This window comes from Eptatretus burgeri, chromosome 8 (genome assembly GCF_056783735.1).
Source record: "Eptatretus burgeri isolate ZD-2024b chromosome 8, Ebu_testis_v1, whole genome shotgun sequence".
NCBI lineage: Eukaryota > Metazoa > Chordata > Myxini > Myxiniformes > Myxinidae > Eptatretus > Eptatretus burgeri.
The window spans coordinates 94,674,815-94,697,314 of record NC_140968.1 but is presented as its reverse complement, the minus strand read 5'-3'; the positions used below and the strand labels follow the sequence as shown (position 1 = coordinate 94,697,314).

Below are 22,500 nucleotides of genomic sequence, written 5' to 3'. Positions count from 1 at the left end.
CTGCTCAATTCCAGGGTTTGTTTGCGCCTGGAGCCGATCAGCTCATGCAGCGAACATCACAAGGCAAAGGCTGCGGCCATCTCTCACGCCAAGCGAGGATCATCCGTTTCGGGCTCCGCAGGTGCATCGGCGGATCAGCAGCGGGAAGCGGGATGACAAGATGAGCCCCGACCGACGGACTTATCTTTCAGAACCGTCTGGGCGCACGTCTCTGCCTCTCGGAGCACCAAGTGGCGCATGATTTACCGCGACATCTCGCCTAATCAGGGCCGCCAAGTCACGGCGCGATCATTCCGCTAAAACCGCCTTCATTTTTTTTTTTCCCAGTTACACCCAAAAATTCCTGCCTTTCCGAGTCGACCGCCGGCTCGCTATAATGAGCTCCATTCGTTTCCGTACCGAGCGCATTTGGACGAGTGTCAACCACAGCTTGCAAGCAATTCCTTCTCACAAGCTACTTCCATCGTAGAGCTGCGGTGTCTTAAAATATGTATGCGCGACGCCGCATGCCGCATTGTGCGGAGCGCTGGTTCCCTCGCGAGGGTCATCAGCCCGGGAACATGGGCACCACGAAATGGGCTTGGCCTGGAGGCGTTTGGAAATCGAATTGTGGGTACACATTGTACAAGGGATAGTGGACTTCAAACCAGCATCATTATGCACACTCTGCTGGGACCTAAATTCATAGACGCACGCGTCCTGAACCGCGCTCAAAGCTTTCCGCCATATTTCCCTGAGAACAAATCGTAAATATATACAGGGTGTTTCATTCCATGAAAATGTGTACAGATTGTGTGTATCGAAAATGATACTACCTTGTCATTCTGTACCTTATGGGTCACAGCTGACTGATGACGTGCAATCATTGCATCATACGTTTGCACCATCTGTTACTCTGTTAAGGATTTGGAACATTCTCTTTCTCTCTCTTTACACATTCAGCATTTTTTCAACTCTGATGCATAAGGAAAGTGAAACTTTGTGTTCGATGCAAATAAAGCTTAATGAAAATGAAAATCTTATTCAAAAAAACAAAACAAATTTAAAGATAATAAACCTTGATATTAACGAATTGTGAGTATGCGCCTCCTTTTTCCTTCAAAAACCATTGAAATTCTTCTCGGGATACTTTCAAATAATTCCGTTGTGTCCTCTTGTGGAATAGTGTTTCACACTTCTTCCAAGACCTTCAAAGGATCATCTCAGTTGTTGGGATTCCTATTTCCATTTCATTTGACCAAATAGTCTCATACAGCTTCAATGATATTGATATCTGGGTTTTGAGGGGCCATTCCATGCATTGAAGGACTTCAGATTCCTTTCTTTTTTGAAGAAGTAGAAATACTTCAGCTGAGTGTTTTTGAACATTATTGTGCTGAAAGATCAAGTTTAGACCAATAAGTCTTGCACTACTGGGATGTCATGGTGGATTATAATTTGGTTCTACCTTGATGCAGTCAAAATACAGGGTGGCCTGAAAGTCGCTTTACCTCTGCTAAACTTATCGTACCTAGAATGGTGTGGCGGTGAATTCAGAGGTGCAAGGAGAATGATGGAGCAATACAGATACAACTAGAGGGGGAGCACTCGGGAGAGTGCAAAACCTCCGCCGCCAATACTGCTGGGTCACTCAAGTGAACCTTATATCTTATTCATTAAATATGATGTCATCAGTGCTGACAGTTATAGTTCTTTTCTCCAACAATTTTTTTTTTGGGGGGAGGGGGGGTTGGAAATCACTTAAAACATGTAGAAATGCAAAAAAAATATTTTTTTCTCGAAATTTTCGAAAAAAATTTTTTTTGGGGGGGGGACTAAGTCCAAAATCTAATCACATGATCCTTGGACCATACCTAACCCCCCCACCAAGTTTCGTCGAAATCCGTTCAGGAGTTTTTCCGTAATACTGTTCACAAACAAACAAACAAACTGGTACTTACGAAATAAGCAGTCATAGACTGGTACTTACGAAATCGTCAACTTGACCTCTGACCTTGTCTAATAAAAGCTGTCTCTCGAGAAGGTAGCGACACAAACCAGAAGTTTCTACGATGATTCTGTACCAAACCATCAAAAATCGAATGTTTTGGATGTTTGACCTCACTGTGACCTTGACCTTTGACCGATTTTGACCAAAATCTAATCAGCGCTAGCCACCACCCTCCTGAATCACATGGTGTAATTTGACATTGGAAGCTTCTTCTGTTCTCGAGTTATCATTTTTTTGGATGTTTGACGTCACCGTGACCTTGACCTTTGACCGATTTTGACCAAAATCTAATCAGCACTAGCCATCACCCTCCTGAATCACGTGGTGTAATTTGACATTGGTAGCTTCTTCCGTTCTGGAGTTATCGTGCCTACAAACAAACAAACAAACAAACAAACAAACAAGCAGTCATAGACTGGTACTTACGAAATCGTCAACTTGACCTCTGACCTTGTCTAATAAAAGCATGAATCAGTCAGAAGCCCAAGGGGAGCTTGAATTCTGAATTCATTGTGGTATACGATTTTACACTGTGGTTTGCAGATAATGAGTCCCAGACAAAAACTAGATTTCTTATAAAAATTCCATTTGTTTGTTTTTATTTTTAAAAAAGTGATTCAGTACCAGCAGGATATGCCAGATAATAGGTGTATTACTTTTCAGAAGAATCTGATAAAAGACTTATTATATATATATATATATATATATATATATATATATATATATATATATATATATATATATATATATATATATATATATATATATATATCAGTTATTCATCGCTGTTCCAGAATTTCGACAACCGAGTTTTTAGCGTCCTAAGCGATCGCAAAAACCGAAGACAAAATTAAAATCGAAGTTAAAACGAACTCGTAATGTCGAGCGAAGCAAAAATACTCCATTTCTCCACATGAATTTACGGAATTATGTTTGACCTCACTGTGACCTTGACCTTTGACCGATTTTGACCAAAATCTAATCAGCACTAGCCATCACTCTCCTGAATCACCTGGTGTAATTTGACATTGGTAGCTTCTTCCGTTCTTGAGTTATCGTGCCTACAAACAAACAAACAAACAAACAGAAACGGAAGGCATCAATATACTTACGAAATCTTTAGATTTCGTAAGTGACAAACTAGCCAGAATTTCGTTCATAGAATGAAAAATCTTGCCGAACCGAAGCACGTGAAGCGCAAATTGAAACAAATACTTGTGACACATTGATCAGAGTCTATCGCTCGGCCTATAGAGACTTGTGGAAAGAGTCTATTGATATTGATCTAAAGATTAATCTTAAGATTGAAAACTACCAATAATATATGGATGCTAGAGAACGTTCTATTATCGCAGGAAGCATTTTTGGTTCCTTGACAAACTACAGATCTGGAAAGCGCTCATCAAGGGCTTTCATATGAGGTATTACTCGATATGGTATCTAAGATTTGAAAAATTGACCTTGGGGTCAAAACATTTCGACCTCAGGTGCTAACCATGAAGGTCAAGGCCGATTTCCACCAAAAACTTATCAGCTGAGTGCTAAACCATATGCTACATTCCTACAAAGTTTTGATCAAAATTACTCCCAAAATTAGGGTTTCGTTGAACTCCATGATTTACCACAAAGTGACCATGACCTTTGACCTTGACCATTATGTGTGCTGAAGGGTATTCCAATAATACTATGATATGTGTAACCACAAGAGATTTCAATGAGAATTGTCTAAGAACTGAGGAAATAAAATGTTCATGAAAAATCCGTTTTTTCGTCATGACGTCATCAAATGACGTCATAGCGTCAACCTTGTTACAGATCTGGAAAGCGCTCATCAAGGGCTTTCATATGAGGTATTACTCGATATGGTAACTAAGATTTGAAAAATTGACCTTAGGGTCAAAACATTTCGACCTCAGACGCTAACCATGAAGGTCAAGGCCGATCTCCACCAAAAGCTTATTAGCTGAGCGCTAAACCATATGCTACATTCCTACAAAGTTTTGAGAAGATTCGATCAAAATTACTCCCAAAATTAGGGTTTCGTTGAACTCCATGATTTACCACAAAGTGACCTTGACCTTTGACGTTGACCTTGACCATTATGTGTGCTGAAGGGTATTCCAATAATACTATGATATGTGTAACCACAAGAGATTTCAATGAGAATTGCGCTCTACAGAGTGATTTAAAGGCGAAAATAGGCGACGACAAACACTTTTATGAAACAAAGTGACAAACAAACAAATAAACAAACAAATAAATAAACAAACAAACTAACTTTCCGACCGATACAATCTTGCCAAAAATTTCGGCAAGATTAACAAACAAACAAGCAGTCATAGACTGGTACTTACGAAATCGTCAACTTGAGCTCTGACCTTGTCGAATAAAAGCTATCTCTCGAGAAGGTAGCGACGCAAACCAGAAGTTTCTACGATGATTCTGTAACAAACCATCAAAAATCGAATGTTTTGGATGTTTGACCTCAATGTGACCTTGACCTTTGACCGATTTTGACCAAAATCTAATCAGCACTAGCCATCACCCTCCTGAATCACGTGGTGTAATTTGACATTGGTAGGTTCTTCCATTCTCGAGTTATCGTGCCTACAAACAAACAAACATACAAACAAACATACAAACAAACAGAAACGGAAGTCATCAATATACTTACGAAATCTTTAGATTTCGTAAGTAAAAAACAAACTAACAAACAAACAGAAATGGAAGTCATCAATATACTTACGAAATCTTTAGATTTCGTAAGTAACAAGCAGTCATAGACTTGTACTGAGGAAATCGTCAACTTGACCTCTGACCTTGTCGAATAAAAGCTGTCTCTCGAGAAGGTAGCGACACAAACCAGAATTTTCTACAATGATTCTGTACCAAACCATCAAAAATCGAATGTTTTTGATGTTTGACCTCACTGTGACCTTGACCTTTGACCGATTTTGACCAAAATCTAATCAGCACAAGCCATCACCCTCCTGAATCACGGGGTGTAATTTGACATTGGTAGCTTCTTTCGTTCTCGAGTTATCGTGCCTCCAAACAAATAAACAAACAAACAAACAAACAAGCAATCATAGACTGGTACTTACGAAATCGTCAACTTGACCTCTGACCTTGTCTAATAAAAGCTGTCTTGAGAGAAGGTCGCGACGCAAACCAGAAGTTTCTATGATGATTCTGTATCAAACCATCAAAAATCGTAACGTCGACCGAAGCAAAAATCTCCATTTCTCCACGCAATAAACCTTAACGTAACTCAACGACGCGTCTGCTCGAGCGCCCTGCATCATGGGACGACCCGTGACGCGTCGAGTGAAATATTTTTTATACAATCTTAAAACGTCTCCAAAACATCCGATTTTTACCAGAATTTCGACAACCGAGTTTTAAGCGTCCTAAGTGATCGCAAAAACTGAAGACAAAATTAAAATCCAAGTTAAAACGAACTCGTAACGTCGAGCGAAGCAAAAATACTCCATTTCTCCACATGAATTTACGGAATTATGTTTGACCTCACTGTGACCTTGACCTTTGACCGATTTTGACCAAAATCTAATCGTCACTAGCCATCACCCTCCTGAATCACATGGTGTAATTTGACATTGGTAGCTTTTTCCTTTCGAGTTATCTGTACCAAACCATCAAAAATCGAATATCTGACCTCACTGTGACCTTGACCTTTGACCGATTTTGACCAAAATCTAATCGTCACTAGCCATCACCCTCCTGAATAAGGTGGTGTAATTTGATGTTAGTAGCTTCTTCCGTTCTCGAGTTATCGTGCCTACAAACAAACAAACAAACAAACAAACAAACAAATGGAAGTCATCAATATACTTACAAAATCTTTAGATTTCGTAAGTGACAAACAGAAACGGAGGGCATCAATATACTTACGGAATCTTTAGATTTCGTAAGTAACAAGCAGTCATAGACTGGTACTTACTAAATCGTCAACTTGACCTCTGACTTTGACTAATAAAAGCTGTCTCTGGAGAAGGTAGCGACGCAAACCAGAAGTTTCTACGATGATTCTGTACCAAACCATCAAAAATCGAATGTTTTGGATGTTTGACCTCACTGTGACCTTAACCTTTGACCGATTTTGACCAAAATCTAATCAGCGCTAGCCACCACCCTCCTGAATCACGCGGTGTAATTTGACATTGGTAGCTTCTTCCGTTCTCAAGTTATCGTGACTACAAACAAACAAACAAACAAACAAACACAAACAAACAAACAGAAACGGAGGGCATCAATATACTTACGAAATCTTTAGATTTCGTAAGTAACAAGCAGTCATAGACTGGTACTTACTAAATTGTCAACTTGACATCTGACTTTGACGAATAAAAGCTGTCTCTTGAGAAGGTGGCGACGCAAACCAGAAGTTTCTACGATGATTCTGTAACAAACCATCAAAAATCGAATGTTTTGGATGTTTGACCTCACTGTGACCTTGACCTTTGACCGATTTTGACCAAAATCTAATCAGCGCTAGCCATCACCGTCCTGAATCACGTGGTGTAATTTGACATTGGTAGCTTCTTCCGTTCTCGAGTTATCGTGCCTACAAACAAACAAACAAACAAACAAACACAAACACACAAACACAAACAAACAAACAGAAACGGAAGTGATCAATATACTTACGAAATCTTTAGATTTCGTAAGTAACAAATAGAAAGGGGTAAAAATAGTAACCTCCGATCTTCAATGGCGGAGGTTAACGAGAAGGACGGTCGGTAGAGAGCATACCTCCGGCATGTAATGCCTGTACCACGAGAACATATTGGGCCCAATACATTTTTTCACAAGAAAAAGAGCAATCAGAGATTGCAGACCCTCGCCAGGACTTCTCTTGAGTGGTGTAGTTTTTGTGTAGGTTTTAGGATAAATCCAATATGGCTGCCAAACCATGTGACCCATGATATTATATGTGTGAACCTTTTGTTCCTCGTGGATAGGTGGTCATACGTGTAAAGTTTTGCCCGTCATATTTGGTTCAGCTACTTCAGAGAAGATTTGTGAAGGCTTTTATGGCTGCCGAATCACGTGTCCGATGATGTCATGAAATATTTTTTTTCTGTGGACCATTTTATCCCGAGATCACCCTCAAAATTGTTCATACTGATCGGATGTAGCGTTCTACATATGCAATTATGACGTCATAACGAGGGCACCTATGACGTCATTAAAAAAATCACATTCGTTCCCTATGAGGAGAACAGTTTGCTGCCTGCCAAGTTTCAATTTTTTTCCTTGGTGTGGTTTCAGAGATACAGTGGTCCAAATTTTTTTTCCCATTTTTCCAACATGGCTGCTACACCATGTGACTTATGACGTCATAATTATCATTAAAACATTCTACCTGAGTCATCGCACCAAGGGTGAAAATTTTGTTGGGGGTCATCAGAAGCAACTCGAACAAAGAAAAAGCAAAGATGAAGTCATGAGGAGGAACCCGGAGAGGATTCACATTTCAGCTGCTGCTCCTCGACCCTCAAACCATTCCAGGCACAGCCAAGTGAGCCTTATTCAAAATAAATAAATAAAACACACCAGTACACAAACACCACACAAAACTACACACACCACACAAAACTACACACACCACACAAAACTACACACACACCACACAAAACTACACACAAAACTACACACCACACAAAACTACACACAAAACTACACACACACACACACCACACAAAACTATACACAAAACTACACACACCACACAAAACTACACACACACACCACACAAAACTACACACACCACACAAAACTACACATACCACACAAAACTATACACACCACACAAAACTACACACACACCACACAAACTACACACAAAACTACACAAACCACACAAAACTACACACACCACACAAAACTATACACAAAACTACACACACACCACACAAAACTACACACACACCACACAAAACTACACACACCACACAAAACTACACACACCACACAAAACTACACACACCACACAAAACTACACACAAAACTACACACACCACACAAAACTACACACAAAACTACACACACACCACACAAAACTACACACAAAACTACACACACCACACAAAACTACACACAAAACTACACACACACACCACACAAAACTACACAAACACCACACAAAACTACACACACACCACACAAAACTACACACACCACACAAAACTACACACAAAACTACACAAACCACACAAAACTACGCACACCACACAAAACTACACACACCACACAAAACTACACACACACACACACCACACAAAACTACACAAACACCACACAAAACTACACAAACACCACACAAAACTACACAAACACCACACAAAACTACACACACCACACAAAACTACACACACCACACAAAACTACACACACACCACACAAAACTACACACACACCACACAAAACTACACACAAAACTACACACCACACAAAACTACACACAAAACTACACACACACCACACAAAACTATACACAAAACTACACACACCACACAAAACTACACACACACACCACACAAAACTACACACACCACACAAAACTACACATACCACACAAAACTATACACACCACACAAAACTACACACACACCACACAAAACTACACACAAAACTACACAAACCACACAAAACTACACACACCACACAAAACTATACACAAAACTACACACACACCACACAAAACTACACACACACCACACAAAACTACACACACCACACAAAACTACACACACCACACAAAACTACACACAACACTACACACACCACACAAAACTACACACAAAACTACACACACACACCACACAAAACTACACACAAAACTACACACACCACACAAAACTACACACAAAACTACACACACACACACCACACAAAACTACACAAACACCACACAAAACTACACACACACCACACAAAACTACACACACACCACACAAAACTACACACACCACACAAACCACACAAAACTACGCACACACCACACAAAACTACACACACCACACAAAACTACACACACCACACAAAACTACACACACACACCACACAAAACTACACAAACACCACACAAAACTACACAAACACCACACAAAACTACACAAACACCACACAAAACTACACACACCACACAAAACTACACACAAAACTACACACAAAACTACACAAACCACACAAAACTACACACAAAACTACACAAACCACACAAAACTACACACACCACACAAAACTACACACACACCACACAAAACTACACATACCACACAAAACTACACACACACACACACACACCACACACAACTACACACAAAACTACACACACACCACACAAAACTACACACACCACACAAAACTACACAAACACCACACAAAACAAGTCATGGTGAGGGTCTGCCATCACTGATTGCTCTTTCTCGTTCTCTTTGGTGTCATTTTATGATCTTGAAGAAAACTTGTTTTAATCTGCTAACTGTAGCTCCCTGGATTAGTAAACGTCTGACTAGTTGTTTTAATCCATTGACAAGTTCAGTGCTGTGTGTGTGGTTGCTCTCACAGTCCTAATTATTTCACCTGCAACTGAACCATAGAATAACTTCTTAGGAATATTTCTGTCTTAGAAAGGAATTCGTACAATGTGGAATGGAGAAACATCTCGGAATATCAAATAATGTTGGTGTGAAATTTATTATTATTAATATCGACTTGTAATTCTACAAAATATAAACTGAAGTGAGTGTTTGGTTTTCCTTTTTAAATTTGAGTTATTTTGGATGAATGTCATCATATGAAGCTGATCAAATACAAACCCATCAACGACGTTTTTACTGTTAGTAAACGTACATGTGCAATTTTGACAACTGCTCAACCCCTCCCCCCAAAGCCTCAACCCCCCCCCACCTCCCAACTCTGTCCCATCTTTGCAATCTTCCCCTCTCAAACCCAAGTCCTCATACTTCCCCCCACAACCCCTCAACCTCCCCTCCAACTGAAAGTCCTCAACCCCTCCCCGCAAAGCCTCAACCCCCCCACCTCCCAACTCTGTCCCATCTTTGCAATCTTCCCCTCTCAAACCCAAGTCCTCATACTTCCCCCACAACCCCTCAACCTCCCCTCCAACTGAAAGTCCTCAACCCCTCCCCGCAAAGCCTCAACCCCCCACCTCCAAACTCTGGAACATCTTTGCAATCTTCCCCTCTCAAACCCAAGTCCTCATACTTCCCCCACAACCCCTCAACCTCCACTCCTACTGAAAGTCCTCAACCCCTCCCCGCAAAGCCTCAACCCCCCCCACCTCCCAACTCTGGAACATCTTTGCAATCTTCCCCTCTCAAACCCAAGTCCTCATACTTCCGCCCACAACCCCTCAACCTCCCCTCCAACTGAAAGTCCTCAACCCCTCCCCGCAAAGCCTCAACCCCCCCCCCACCTCCCAACTCTGGAACATCTTTGCAATCTTCCCCTCTCAAACCCAAGTCCTCATACTTCCCCTCACAACCCCTCAACCTCCCTCCAACTGAAAGTCCTCAACCCCTCCCCGCAGAGCCTCAACCCCCCCCCCACCTCCAAACTCTGGAACATCTTTGCAATCTTCCCCTCTCAAACCCAAGTCCTCATACTTCCCCCCTCAACCCCTCAACCTCCACTCCTACTGAAAGTCCTCAACCCCTCCCCGCAAAGCCTCAACCCCCCCCACCTCCCAACTCTGGAACATCTTTGCAATCTTCCCCTCTCAAACCCAAGTCCTCATACTTCCCCCCACAACCCCTCAACCTCCACTCCTACTGAAAGTCCTCAACCACTCCCCGCAAAGCCTCAACCCCCGCCACCTCCCAACTCTGGAACATCTTTGCAATCTTCCCCTCTCAAACCCAAGTCCTCATACTTCCCCCACAACCCCTCAACCTCCACTCCTACTGAAAGTCCTCAACCACTCCCCGCAAAGCCTCAACCCCCCACCTCCCAACTCTGGAACATCTTTGCAATCTTCCCCTCTCAAACCCAAGTCCTCATACTTCCGCCCACAACCCCTCAACCCCCCCACCTCCCAACTCTGGAACATCTTTGCAATCTTCCCCTCTCAAACCCAAGTCCTCATACTTCCCCCCACAACCCCTCAACCTCCCATCCTACTGAAAGTCCTCAACCACTCCCCGCAAAGCCTCAACCCCCCCCCACCTCCCAACTCTGGAACATCTTTGCAATCTTCCCCTCTCAAACCCAAGTCCTCATACTTCCCCCCACAACCCCTCAACCTCCCCTCCTACTGAAAGTCCTCAACCTCCCTCCCCCCCAAAGCCTCAACCTCCCCCTTCCAAATCTGTCCCATATTTACTCTCCTCACCCTCCTCCTGCTCATAAAAGCAAACGGGCATTTCCACATCGAAACAGTGGGATATTTAATGCTTTCGGCTCCCTTATAACGCCATTACCGACGTCACAGAAACCCGTCACGGTTTGCTGTCCAGAAATTTTGGGGAAAAATAGTCGGAAATAATAGCAAGGACCTGTGTAACCTCCACAATGAAAGCGCTCCTTGAGAGAATGCCATATAGTTATTTGGGCGGTGTATAAACTACAGAACGCTGCCTCAATCGGTGAGGCCTATTTCAACAAGGCATTCCAACCCTCACTTTAGTCATCTTACACTGAAGGGGAAACATAGTGAGGGCATGGCGATTATGATTTTGACAGCTTCAAAGATGTCTACTTTCGCGTCGCGGTGAGCAGCAACATGGCGGCCGCAGCACAGCAATTGTGTGGAGTCAGGCGACTGTCGAACCACTGGGTTGAACTCGAACGCACGCACAGATTCACTGTGCCACTGATGCCGTGCTGATGATGCAATGCCCTCTGCCGGTTCGGGCAGGAATTTGGAATTTCTTCATGGTGCCGGTGATAGTTTGCCTGCTCATGCAGGTGACAATTCGAGGGACACCATGTGGTCTTCGTGAAGGAATCCCGGCTTAACGTCCATCCAAGGGACAGCACACGCATTGATGAATCACACTGCCTGCGAGACACCAGGATGACAGTTTGTAGCTGGGTCGAAATTTGAACCCATTCAAAGCCAGGCTAGACAGCTTAGAGACGTGAGTGTGCGTCCCTCTCGGCCATCCTTCCAGCCCCATTGTTGATGCTCAAAACATCCATGTATCGCAACTCCTGAATGCGTGTAAGACTTTTACAACAGCAGCGTATATATTCAAAGGCTGAATCCATATTTCGCAATGTGGTTGTAGGATTTTTGGAAATTAGTGATTTTGAGAGGCAACAGGGATTGGGAAGAGGTCTTGCATCCATCTGGTTGTTTCTTTTTAAGCGGTATTTATATACTCATGTTCGCTTAGTGATCTTTCCATTGAGACGTATTAGATGGAAGCAAAAAGAAAATAACAACCTGTGTTTATTCATCAAAGCCAAGTGCCTTGCTGTGTGCGTTCAGGCATTTGGACCACCTCGTTGTGGTGCAGCATAACCAGACATAGTCCCCCTTTTATCGATGATATTTCAAGCGAATATATGTATATTTTGTTGTCGTAAACTGTCACTCTCCATGCATACGGTGTGTATTGAGTGTTTTTTTTTTTTCACAATCACATCACAAATAATCTTCAGCATGGCGGTGCAAAAGGGTCTATAGGTCCACCTGGGTGTTCACAAAATGGCAGAGAAGGTTTAGCTAGAAAAAGGGAAGTCAGTTGAAATGACAACCTCTCTTGATCGTTGTCAATGTCCTCACAATCAAGACCATTTCTCCTCCACCACCACCACCACCATTATCATCATCTCTTCAATGAAAAAGCGAAAGCATCACTGGTTACTGTAACATGCACGCATCCTTGTGTGCACTTGTTCGCGTCTGTAACCATGGATGTTTTAAAATCCAATGAGATATAAAGTAATTCAGCGGTTACTCTCTTTCTTGATGAAAACAAAATTCTTGGAAGATTTTTTTTTTTTCGGTATAATTACAGCTGACATGTCCTAAAAACCTGCTCTGACGGCCTTGCACATCTTCCTCTCTGCCCTTTTCACCCCGTCATTTGTTGCTAGGTCATCTTCAATCTGCTTGGAAATCCATCAACATCACTGCATTACATAAAAAGGTGCAAAAAAAACGGATCCCCTCGACTACAGATCTCTCAGCTGACTTCCAATCATCAGCAAGGTCATGGAATCCATCATCACAGTTGATATGAAATCCTTCCTTTTCTCCAACAACCTCATCTCAGATCATCAATTTGGTTTCAGACCAGATCATTCCACCTTGGACATGCTGCTTGTGCTCTCCCAACAATGGATTGAGGCCCTCAATGTCAGATTTGAGTTCAGTGCCATCTCTCTGGGCATATGTCATACTTTTGATACGGACGTCTGGCATCTTGCTTGACTTTCCAAACTCTGCACCTATGGCATCCAAAGCCAACTCCACACATGGGTTTCTGACTACCTCTACTCTTGTAGAAAAAGTGTGGTTCTAAATGGAATCTTTTCATCTCCTCTCCCTGTCAAGGCGAAAGTTCCTCAAGGCAGTGTTCTGGGCCCAGCCCTTCTCCTGATCTGAATAAAATGATCTCTCTGACTCTGGAAAATCCCCTTTTATTTGCTGATGACTCCAACCTCTGCCATGACAGTCCTCATCCTTCAGACAGGTAGACCGCAGCCTCTTTCCTCTCTTCAGACCTTGCTAAAATCACAAGCTGGTCTAACACTTGGAATATGCATTTCAATCCTGAAAAATCTCACACTATTACTATCTCTCTCCGAAAGGACCGCCTGGCGAACCATCCTTTCTACTTTCTTAACAATCTTCTTGAGGAAGTTCAGTTATTCAAACTCCTGGGTTTCACTATCAGCCATGATCTTTCTTGGGCGAACCGCATTTCAAATTGGCCTCCAAAGCTAGTTGCCAATTGGGCATCCTCCATCTTGCAAAGTCCTTCCTTCGCACACCTGAACTCCTGTCCACCTACAAGGCCTACATCTGCAGCTTAATGGAGTACTGCTCTCCCCTCTGGGCTGGCACCCCAACCTCACTCCTTCCTCACATTGTTGCCATGGGAAACAAGGCCTTCAATATCATTGGGATCTCCCATGATGAAGCTGAAAATTTGGGCCTATCATTTTGGCATTGCAGATGGGTCGGTGGTCTCTCTGTCTTATACCGCCTCCTTTCTGGTCTTGCACCCTCTGCCCTCTCCGTGCTTTGACCCCCCTCCAGGTTTCTGCAGGGTGCAAACGGTTTAACAGCAACCCCCTCCTGGTGAAACTGCCAAAATCCAGAATCACTGCTCACCTCCACTCATTTGTTCATCTTTTTTCCCCCACCTGTAGAACCAGCTTCCACATTCTCTTCAGTCTCATTCTTCCCTCCAGGTCTTCAAGACAGCTGTTCACCACCATCTCAGATCCAAAACCATGATCTTTTCCACTCTCATCAAACCATGCCACCTCTCCACCCCTCAAATTTCCAGTTTTTAATTCCTGATAGTTTGCTTCTACATACATTTTGTCCACCCCTGTGTTCTCCATTACCCTTATCGTTACCCGCATCCCTCACTTGTCCGTCTGTGTATTTTATCCCTCGGCCCTGCTGCTGGTTTTCCCGCTCTATTTCTGCTGTTGCGTCCTGGTCCGTGCCTTGTTGTAGCTCTTCCATGAGCCTCGACTTTCTGTACAAGAAAAGATCAGCGATTCAAATAGGCAACTTGGAAATACTTTCTGGGTTGGCTTGTTGCTATTTCTGAGCATTTGTCTGACGACGCTGGGATCCAAGGTTTGAATCCCTTATTGCATCGTTTTGATCATTGATATTCATGTAAAAGTATACATTGATATCACCTGTCGTCCTTCTCATGCATGTTGTACGTGTCTAAGTTCGACCATCGAGTGGCGTTATCTGGGATTGTGCAGGTACCAGTGTGCCAGGTGTGAAGCACCTGCCAACTTGGAGGGGGAAATAAAGTGAGTGTACCTGGCACAGGATGTCTGCGCAGTTGGCCAAGCTCTTCAACGAGGCTCACACACAATGGAAAAATATTAACACACTCTCCCACAATCAAAACAGACAAACAAACAAGAAAACGGATTTTAAAACCCCGTTGTTTGATTCAACTGTGACTTGTTTGTAGCAAACGCAAAGAAATGAAATGCCTGATGGGGACACGCACTTCCGCGTGTACACCGCATCGAGTGCACACTATATTCACAAAAGTAATAGGATAATAATGAAATATTGTGGGTTATCAATGCACAAGAGTTTGAGGTTGTTGGTTTGTTTCAGGAAACAGTCGCAGCTCAAACACAATAACCAACGACAATCAAGCATCCCAAAATGCAAAGCCCATCCATGTCCGCTCTTGCACTCAAACCGAACTTCACAAATGTAGTTGGAAGCTTCACATGAGCGCCTTAGCTGTGGTAAACACCAACGGGTTCATGTCCCATATAGAAACAAATAACTGGGGAAATGAATTCAATAAAGAACGACAGACAATGAGAAAAAATAAATCTAAGGAGCCTCACTCCAGACTCAACCACAGACGGGAAAGGGACAAAACCAGGGACTTACCCATGGTGGTAGGGGGAGGAGGATGGGCATGGAGCAGCCATGAGCAGGTGATGAAGAGTGATGAGGTGGTGATGGGCAGGACAATCGATGGGCAAGATGATGAGGAAATGGGCAGGATGACAAACAAGCAGCAGGCAGACAAGAACAGCACCAGAACCAAGGCAGGCAGGCAGGACGACCTTCTTAAACCTCTCCTCAGACTTTCTCAGAACTCTGCGATCCTCCTCTTCCAAACTCCTCAGTTCTCTTCCAAACTAGCACGACCCAGAAAAACTCTCTGGCACTCTCCAAATCTCCTCAGAATCGCAATCCTCATCAAAACACTCACTGCATGCACTCCAACCTCCTCAGATCTCCCAATCCTTAAAATGCACCAAACCTGCCCCATCCAGGCTCCTCCCCTCTCCAAGCAATGAAAAGTCCGCCCCTCGGGAGGCGACGAAATGCTCCTCCCCACGCTCTCAAGGCGATCCAAGCTCCGCCCTTCTCTCTTCACTTAGGCTTCACCTCAGACGCCTCATCCGGTGGGACAAACAAGAGGTGCTACGTACAATTTTCTTCACCTTTATCCCTAATTAATTATTACCACGCAACATCCCCTGTATGGTGCACATTCAAACAAGACAACCCTTAAGCTAACGTTTCCCTACTAAATACATGGAGATGGGCTAGCTACTTGTACATGGACCGTGCTACTCTACACATTTCTATTTGTTCTAAGGTAATGACGAGCCACCGCCCCCCCCCCCCCCCCACAAACGTAACAATATATATGTATATATATATATATATATATATATATATGTATATGTATATATATATATATATATATGTACATTTTATTAATTTACTAGATGACCCATGAACCCATTGGGTTCCCATTGTGACAGCAGTTGATAAAAAAATCATTTCAAAAAAAAAGAAGAAAAAAAAGATAGCTCCAGCGAACTATACCGCTGAGGTTGTTTGCATTGTTTTTGCAATAATTCCGAAGAGTACTTCACTGAATCGGGAATTGATTTTTTAATAATTTTTTTCGTTGCCCGATTTGAACGAAATGTGGTATTGCGCATCGATGTGAAAAAAAACACGGAGAAAAGAAAGTCAAAAGAAATTATTGTGCGTAATCTTCTAAACACAATTATATTTATTAATGAACACAGAAGTGTTAGAACAAAATGGTGATGTTTATTTTATGCTTAAAAATGAACCGTTCTTTGTCAAAACTAAATGTTTGAGATTTTAAAATAAATAATTTCAAGAAAAAATAAAAAAGATAGCTCCAGCGAATTATACCACTGAGGTTGTTTGCATTATTCAAATAATCCCGAAGAATACAACACTAAATCGGGAATTGATTTTTTAATAATTTTTTCGCTGCCCGATTTTAACGAAACTTGATACTGCACACCGCAGGTAAATGGTGAGTAAGGTGGACTGAAAAGTTTTGTCCGCTATCGTGTACCGTTTTGGCTGTATATCGGGAACAAACATACATATATACAAGATGAGAGTTTTAGTAATACATATATATATATATATATATATATATATATATATATATATATATATATATATATATATATATATATATATATATATATATATATATATATATATCTTCTTCTTCTTTCGGCTGCTCCCGTTAAGGATCGCCACAGCGGATCATCTGTATGATCCGCATAGTGATTTGGCACATGTTTTACGCCGGATGCCCTTCCTGACGCAACCCTGGTCGCCTCTTACGACACAGGGATATGGTACACCTATTTTAACCGGGGTATACACCGGCCCAGTATACTGGTACTCATATATATATATATATATACATACATACATATGCTGCAATCCAATTAGCTCCCTGACCAGTCACTCCCCAAGCCCTCACGTTGACGAACAACCTCCGATGTGGTACCTTATCAATTGCCTTCTTAAAGTCTCGATATACTATGTCCACTGCCTGTCCCTCATCCACCCAATCAGACACTGTTTCATAGAACTCTAAAAGATTTGTTAAACGGGAACTACCTTTGGTAAACCCAAGCTGACTATCTTTAATTAGTTTGTATTTGTTTAAATGGTTCCTCATCCGGTCCCTAATTAATGTCTCCAACACCTTCCCCACAACTGAAGTCAAGCTAACAGGTCTATAGTTTCTCAATTCTTCTCTGAAAGGATTTCATCAATACAAGGACTTTAGGTTTCCACATGGGGATCTTTTTCGATGGTGAATTATTTATTAAGCAGTCTCACAATAACCTACCTGTTGCCTCTGACCATCTAACCATGAATACACCAGATCTCATATAATCTCTGAAGCTAAGCACACATGGGGATGCGAGACTGCCTGTCGTGAAATTAGTCAAAAAAATCCCACAGATTATTTATTTATTTATTTATTTATTTATTTTGAAAGCAACAGGTATTCCAACATGTACAATGTCTGTTGGAATTTTGTGAAGTCTGTCTCCAGGGTCTGCTCTCAGTGGGCAATACTCGAGGCAAAGCCGAGTGCTTTCATTCTGTCTTCGTGTCAAAAACCATGTTACATGATCTCTCCCACCTTCTTCATTCTCTTTCCCTGGACTGATTTTTTGCTGACCCACATCACCTTTAGAAGTTAGATTCAAAGGTGTCCAACTGAGTTACGCTGGACCTGACAGCATCATTGCATGGTTCGAAAGCCATGCTTCATTGAACTGGCATTTTTACCTCCACCGCTGAAGGTGGACGGAGGTTATGGCTTCACCCCCTATTTGGCTGTTTGTGAGCATGCTATCTTAAAAGGTGATGGACGGATTCAGATAAAACTTGGTGGACAGGTGACAAGGACGAAAGGATTAGATTTTGGTGAAGATCCGGATCCAGATCCCTGTACTATAATTACCTTGCGCTCCCGAAGCGAAAAGAATGGCTGAGCGATCAAGTCGCGTCCATGTGCCGTACGTACTTACGTGTCTGCATTTTCAAAATTCATTTTCTCATCAACCGTTAGTCTTATTGACACTAAATTTTCCAAATAAGTGTGCCTTCTCCTGTAGGTATTTTACGTCATAATTACGACGTCATAGGTCACGTGATTCAGGCGCCATCTTGGAAAAAACAAAAAAACATTGCACCTCTATATCTCCGAAACCATGCCATGGAAAAAAAAATTGAAACATGGCTCATTGTAATGTACTTCCCATGTGGAATAAGATACGTTGTTGATAATGCCATCAGCGCCTTCATTATGACGTCATAATTCGACAAGTGCAAAGCTTTAACCAGTCAGTTTGAAAAAAAAAAATTCTCTGCAATTGTTGAAACCGCTAACCGATCAATGCAAAACTTTAACGAATCCATCAACTTCCCATCGGAAACATAGTTTGACAAAAGTGACATCATCGGTCACTGGTTTGGCATCATGTTGGATCAAAGAAAGAAATCTTTAAAAACAGAAGAGTTGGCTTGAACCAAGTCCTTCTCAAGACTGCAGAGGTTAAGTATTCCATGAATACCATCTAGTTTCAAAAGTGATTCTTCAACAATTGAGAGATGGGGCCAAAAACGATATATAGCAGGATATCTCAAAGTTGTGGATGGTTGATGATACAACTTGGTGGATGAGTTGGAAAGGTGACAAGAACAAGCCGATTAGATTTTGGTTCAGATCCAGAACTATCAGTGGGATACAAAATGTAAACCGTTCAGCCTGGTGGAGGTATACGCTCTCCCGAGTGCCGTTCTCATCTTTTTACTGTAAATATGTTCCTTCTTTTCTGGAAGTCCTCTTCTGATCAACGAGGCCACCTTTCATATTCAATGATATCGCCTCGATTTAGTCAAGTTCCAAGGCTGACCTGACTTGTCATCACACAAATTGACACCAAATCAGAAAATAAATGTAGGAATCAGCAGTTGGAGAGAGATAGTACATTATCCAAACTATTTTATTACCATATAAATCGTCAGTTGGACTTCATTGGTAGTTATTTTACAATGAAGCTGTTGTTTTGCTGAATCCGACATTGGTGGCTCCCCTTCATCAGGATGAAAAAGTATTCCAGGATGAATGACAGGAAAACCATACTGAACGCAGCTCTGTGATTAGAGAAAATAACAAATCAAGTTTAATGTTTCTCAACATGAGGGGCAGGGTACTAAAGGGGTCCAGTGATAGACAGGGTAAGACGGTATTTTTTTAAGCCTCCCCTTGTAAAGGCCCTGTCACATCGTGACGTTTTAGCCAGCGTAAGCCGAAGTATGAAAAATTTGGCGAATACGCTGGCACACGTCGAATACGTTATGGGTAAGTTTTGTATACATTAAGAGCACGCTGAAGCACGCTGGCATACGTCGTAGTACGACGAGCTCATCGACAAATTTTGAGCATGCTCAAAATTTTTCGACGTATGCCAGTGTATGACTCACACGTTCCGCATACGCTAGCCATAAGTTGTAGGCACGTTACGTGATCGTTGACACACTTCGACACACGCTACTTGTAAGTTACTCATAAGTCGAAATACGTCGAGGTAATGTCTCGCGTACCCGAAACATTTTTCTAACCTATGAGTAACGTGCTTTTGACCAATGTGTAACGTATCTCCAACGCATATTGACATATGTAGATGTATTTGACGTCTTCCGGACGACCACAGAACTTACTGAACGTGTTTCTAACTTACAGCTACCGTATAATGGCGTATTGGGAGTGTTTAGGGGAATTGGTACATAAAAATGGGGTTCACAGGAGGAACTCGTCAGTGTTTCAGACTCCATGGTGAGTAGACACTTCGATGTCTAGTGCGGTTATGATTTGAATCGTCGAGCGGCAGCCTTTTAATAGGCTACGCCAAGTGATCGTCGGCGATACTCTGCCGCGCGCTATGCATAAGTTAGACTATCCTTGGGCATAAGTTGTGAACGCAGACAACACGCTAAGCATTCGTTGGTATTAGTTATCAATAAGTTATCGAAACGTTCTGTGTACGTTACTAATACGTTATGCATACGTCCAACTCGTTATTATACGCCCAAAACTGAAAAAAAACATCAAAAGTTCAGCGTACGCCAGCGTTTTACATACATTTTGATACGTTGCCATATGCTGGTGAAATCGTCAAGGTGTGACAGGGCCTTTAGATAGGAGGAGGCTTATACCTGCTGTTGGGATTGTTTTTACAATTGGTGCTCACAATTTCTAATGGTACCTGAGTTTCTTAGACCCCGAGGAGTACGAAACCACCACATATATTCATATAAATATCTATATATCTATCTATGTATATATATATATATATATGTATATATATATATATATATATATATATATATATATATATATATATATATATATATATATATATATATATATATATATTCCTTCCAAATTTCCGAGTTGTATCAATTTCTGAGCTGTATCTCGGAGCTGGCTGGGACTTTTGGGCTGAAATTTTGCACCAATAATGGGAATAAAAAGTATGCAGAGTTGAGATCATATTTTTTTGACCTTGACCTAATTTTTAAGGTCATGACCCTATTAGCCATTTTAACATTTTCACAATAACTCTACTAAGGTTTATCTGATCATAACTAAATTGTCCTCTTCAGACAGCCTAGAGCAAGTAGCGTTTATGCCTAATTTATAGCATACCTCTCCGGGTTAAAGGTCAAGGTCAAATGGCAGTCTGAAAAACAAACATGTTTTTTGTCATCGCTAAAATTTTGCCAATACGGAATCTTAAAGACCATTGGCCTTCCAAGATGTTATTGGACCATAATAGTGTACCTGCATTGTTGTTGTACACCTGATATTTGATGAGTGTCCTTGACCTACTGTTTTCGAATTTTGACCTTATTTAATTAAAAAAACAATTTTTTTCATAACTTGAATAATTTTCCTTCGATTTTAATGATGTTGAGTTTTATGGATAGATTGTAGATGGGGACACATTTTCTTTAATTACACTCCATCCCTAAATTCTGAAGGTCAACGTCATAACGTAGTCCAAAAATAAAAATAAAAATGCGATCATTGGATTGTGGGCCAAGGGTTAGTCATGGGTAAGCTGGAGGGGGCTTACCCTTGGCGATCGCTTTTTATTGCAAATATGCACAGTAATTTTCCCTTTGACATCATCTCTTGGAATAAAAGACTCTGAGAGAAAACTTGTAAATTGTGAGATGAAAAATAAGGACAAGATTTTTGGCATCTGCTTGCACTTCACGATGTAAAGCCTCACTGGGGTATGTGTGTATATATATATATATATATATATATGTGTGTTGGAGTAGATCTGAGAATGAACGATTTCTGTTAATGTAGGTCTTTGTGTGGGCGACCTGACTTGGTGGGGTAATGGTTAGAGTGTCCACTCTGAGACTGTTTGAAACCCCGGCTGGGTCATACCAAAGGCTTTAAAAATGACTACCTGTTGGCGTCGACTATATGGATGACCCTGAATACGCCCATCTCATCTGATCTCTCAAGCTAAGCATTAATTATCAACATGTGGGGATGCGAGACGACTTAAAGAAAGACTACTTAAAGCTGCTTCCTTGCTTGACACTTAGCATTTAAAAGAGAGACAACGCTGGTAAGGCAATGGCAAGCCACCCAGTATAGCCCTTGCCAATAAACTGCTTCGGCAGAACCAATGCTCTGTGAAGAGTCCGGTACATCAAATCAAATCAAATATGTGGACTCATTAGAGATGGTGATGCTAATTAGAGACAAATTCAATTTTACTTGAATCACGATTCAGGACATCGTTAGGATGGATTTTAAGCTGGGTGTCCCTTATGCTCGCATTAATTGATCAACGTTGAAGATCCGACAGTGTCTTCAGAAAAGAGTTGGCGAATTGTCACCGGCACCCTGGCTAATCATAAATGCCTGCTTCCTTCAGTTCAACAT

The 22,500-nt window shown here is 41.8% G+C and overlaps 1 protein-coding gene across 18 annotated transcripts in view; it reads right to left on the bottom strand.

The window, feature by feature from the left end:
- The window catches only part of LOC147022305 (CUGBP Elav-like family member 4), a 552,060-nt gene that overhangs the window by 271,444 nt on the left and 258,116 nt on the right, over positions 1–22,500 (bottom strand). For 2 of the 18 annotated variants that reach the window (XM_085893054.1, XM_085893055.1), the window contains exon 1: positions 15,600–16,314. The exons of the other annotated variants lie outside the window; for them this stretch is intronic. In XM_085893054.1, coding sequence (XP_085749180.1) covers positions 15,600–15,629 — 30 coding nt within the window. In that variant the 5' untranslated portion in view covers positions 15,630–16,314. Of the gene's footprint in view, positions 1–15,599; positions 16,315–22,500 lie in introns of those variants that run through there. 18 annotated transcript variants of the gene reach the window in all.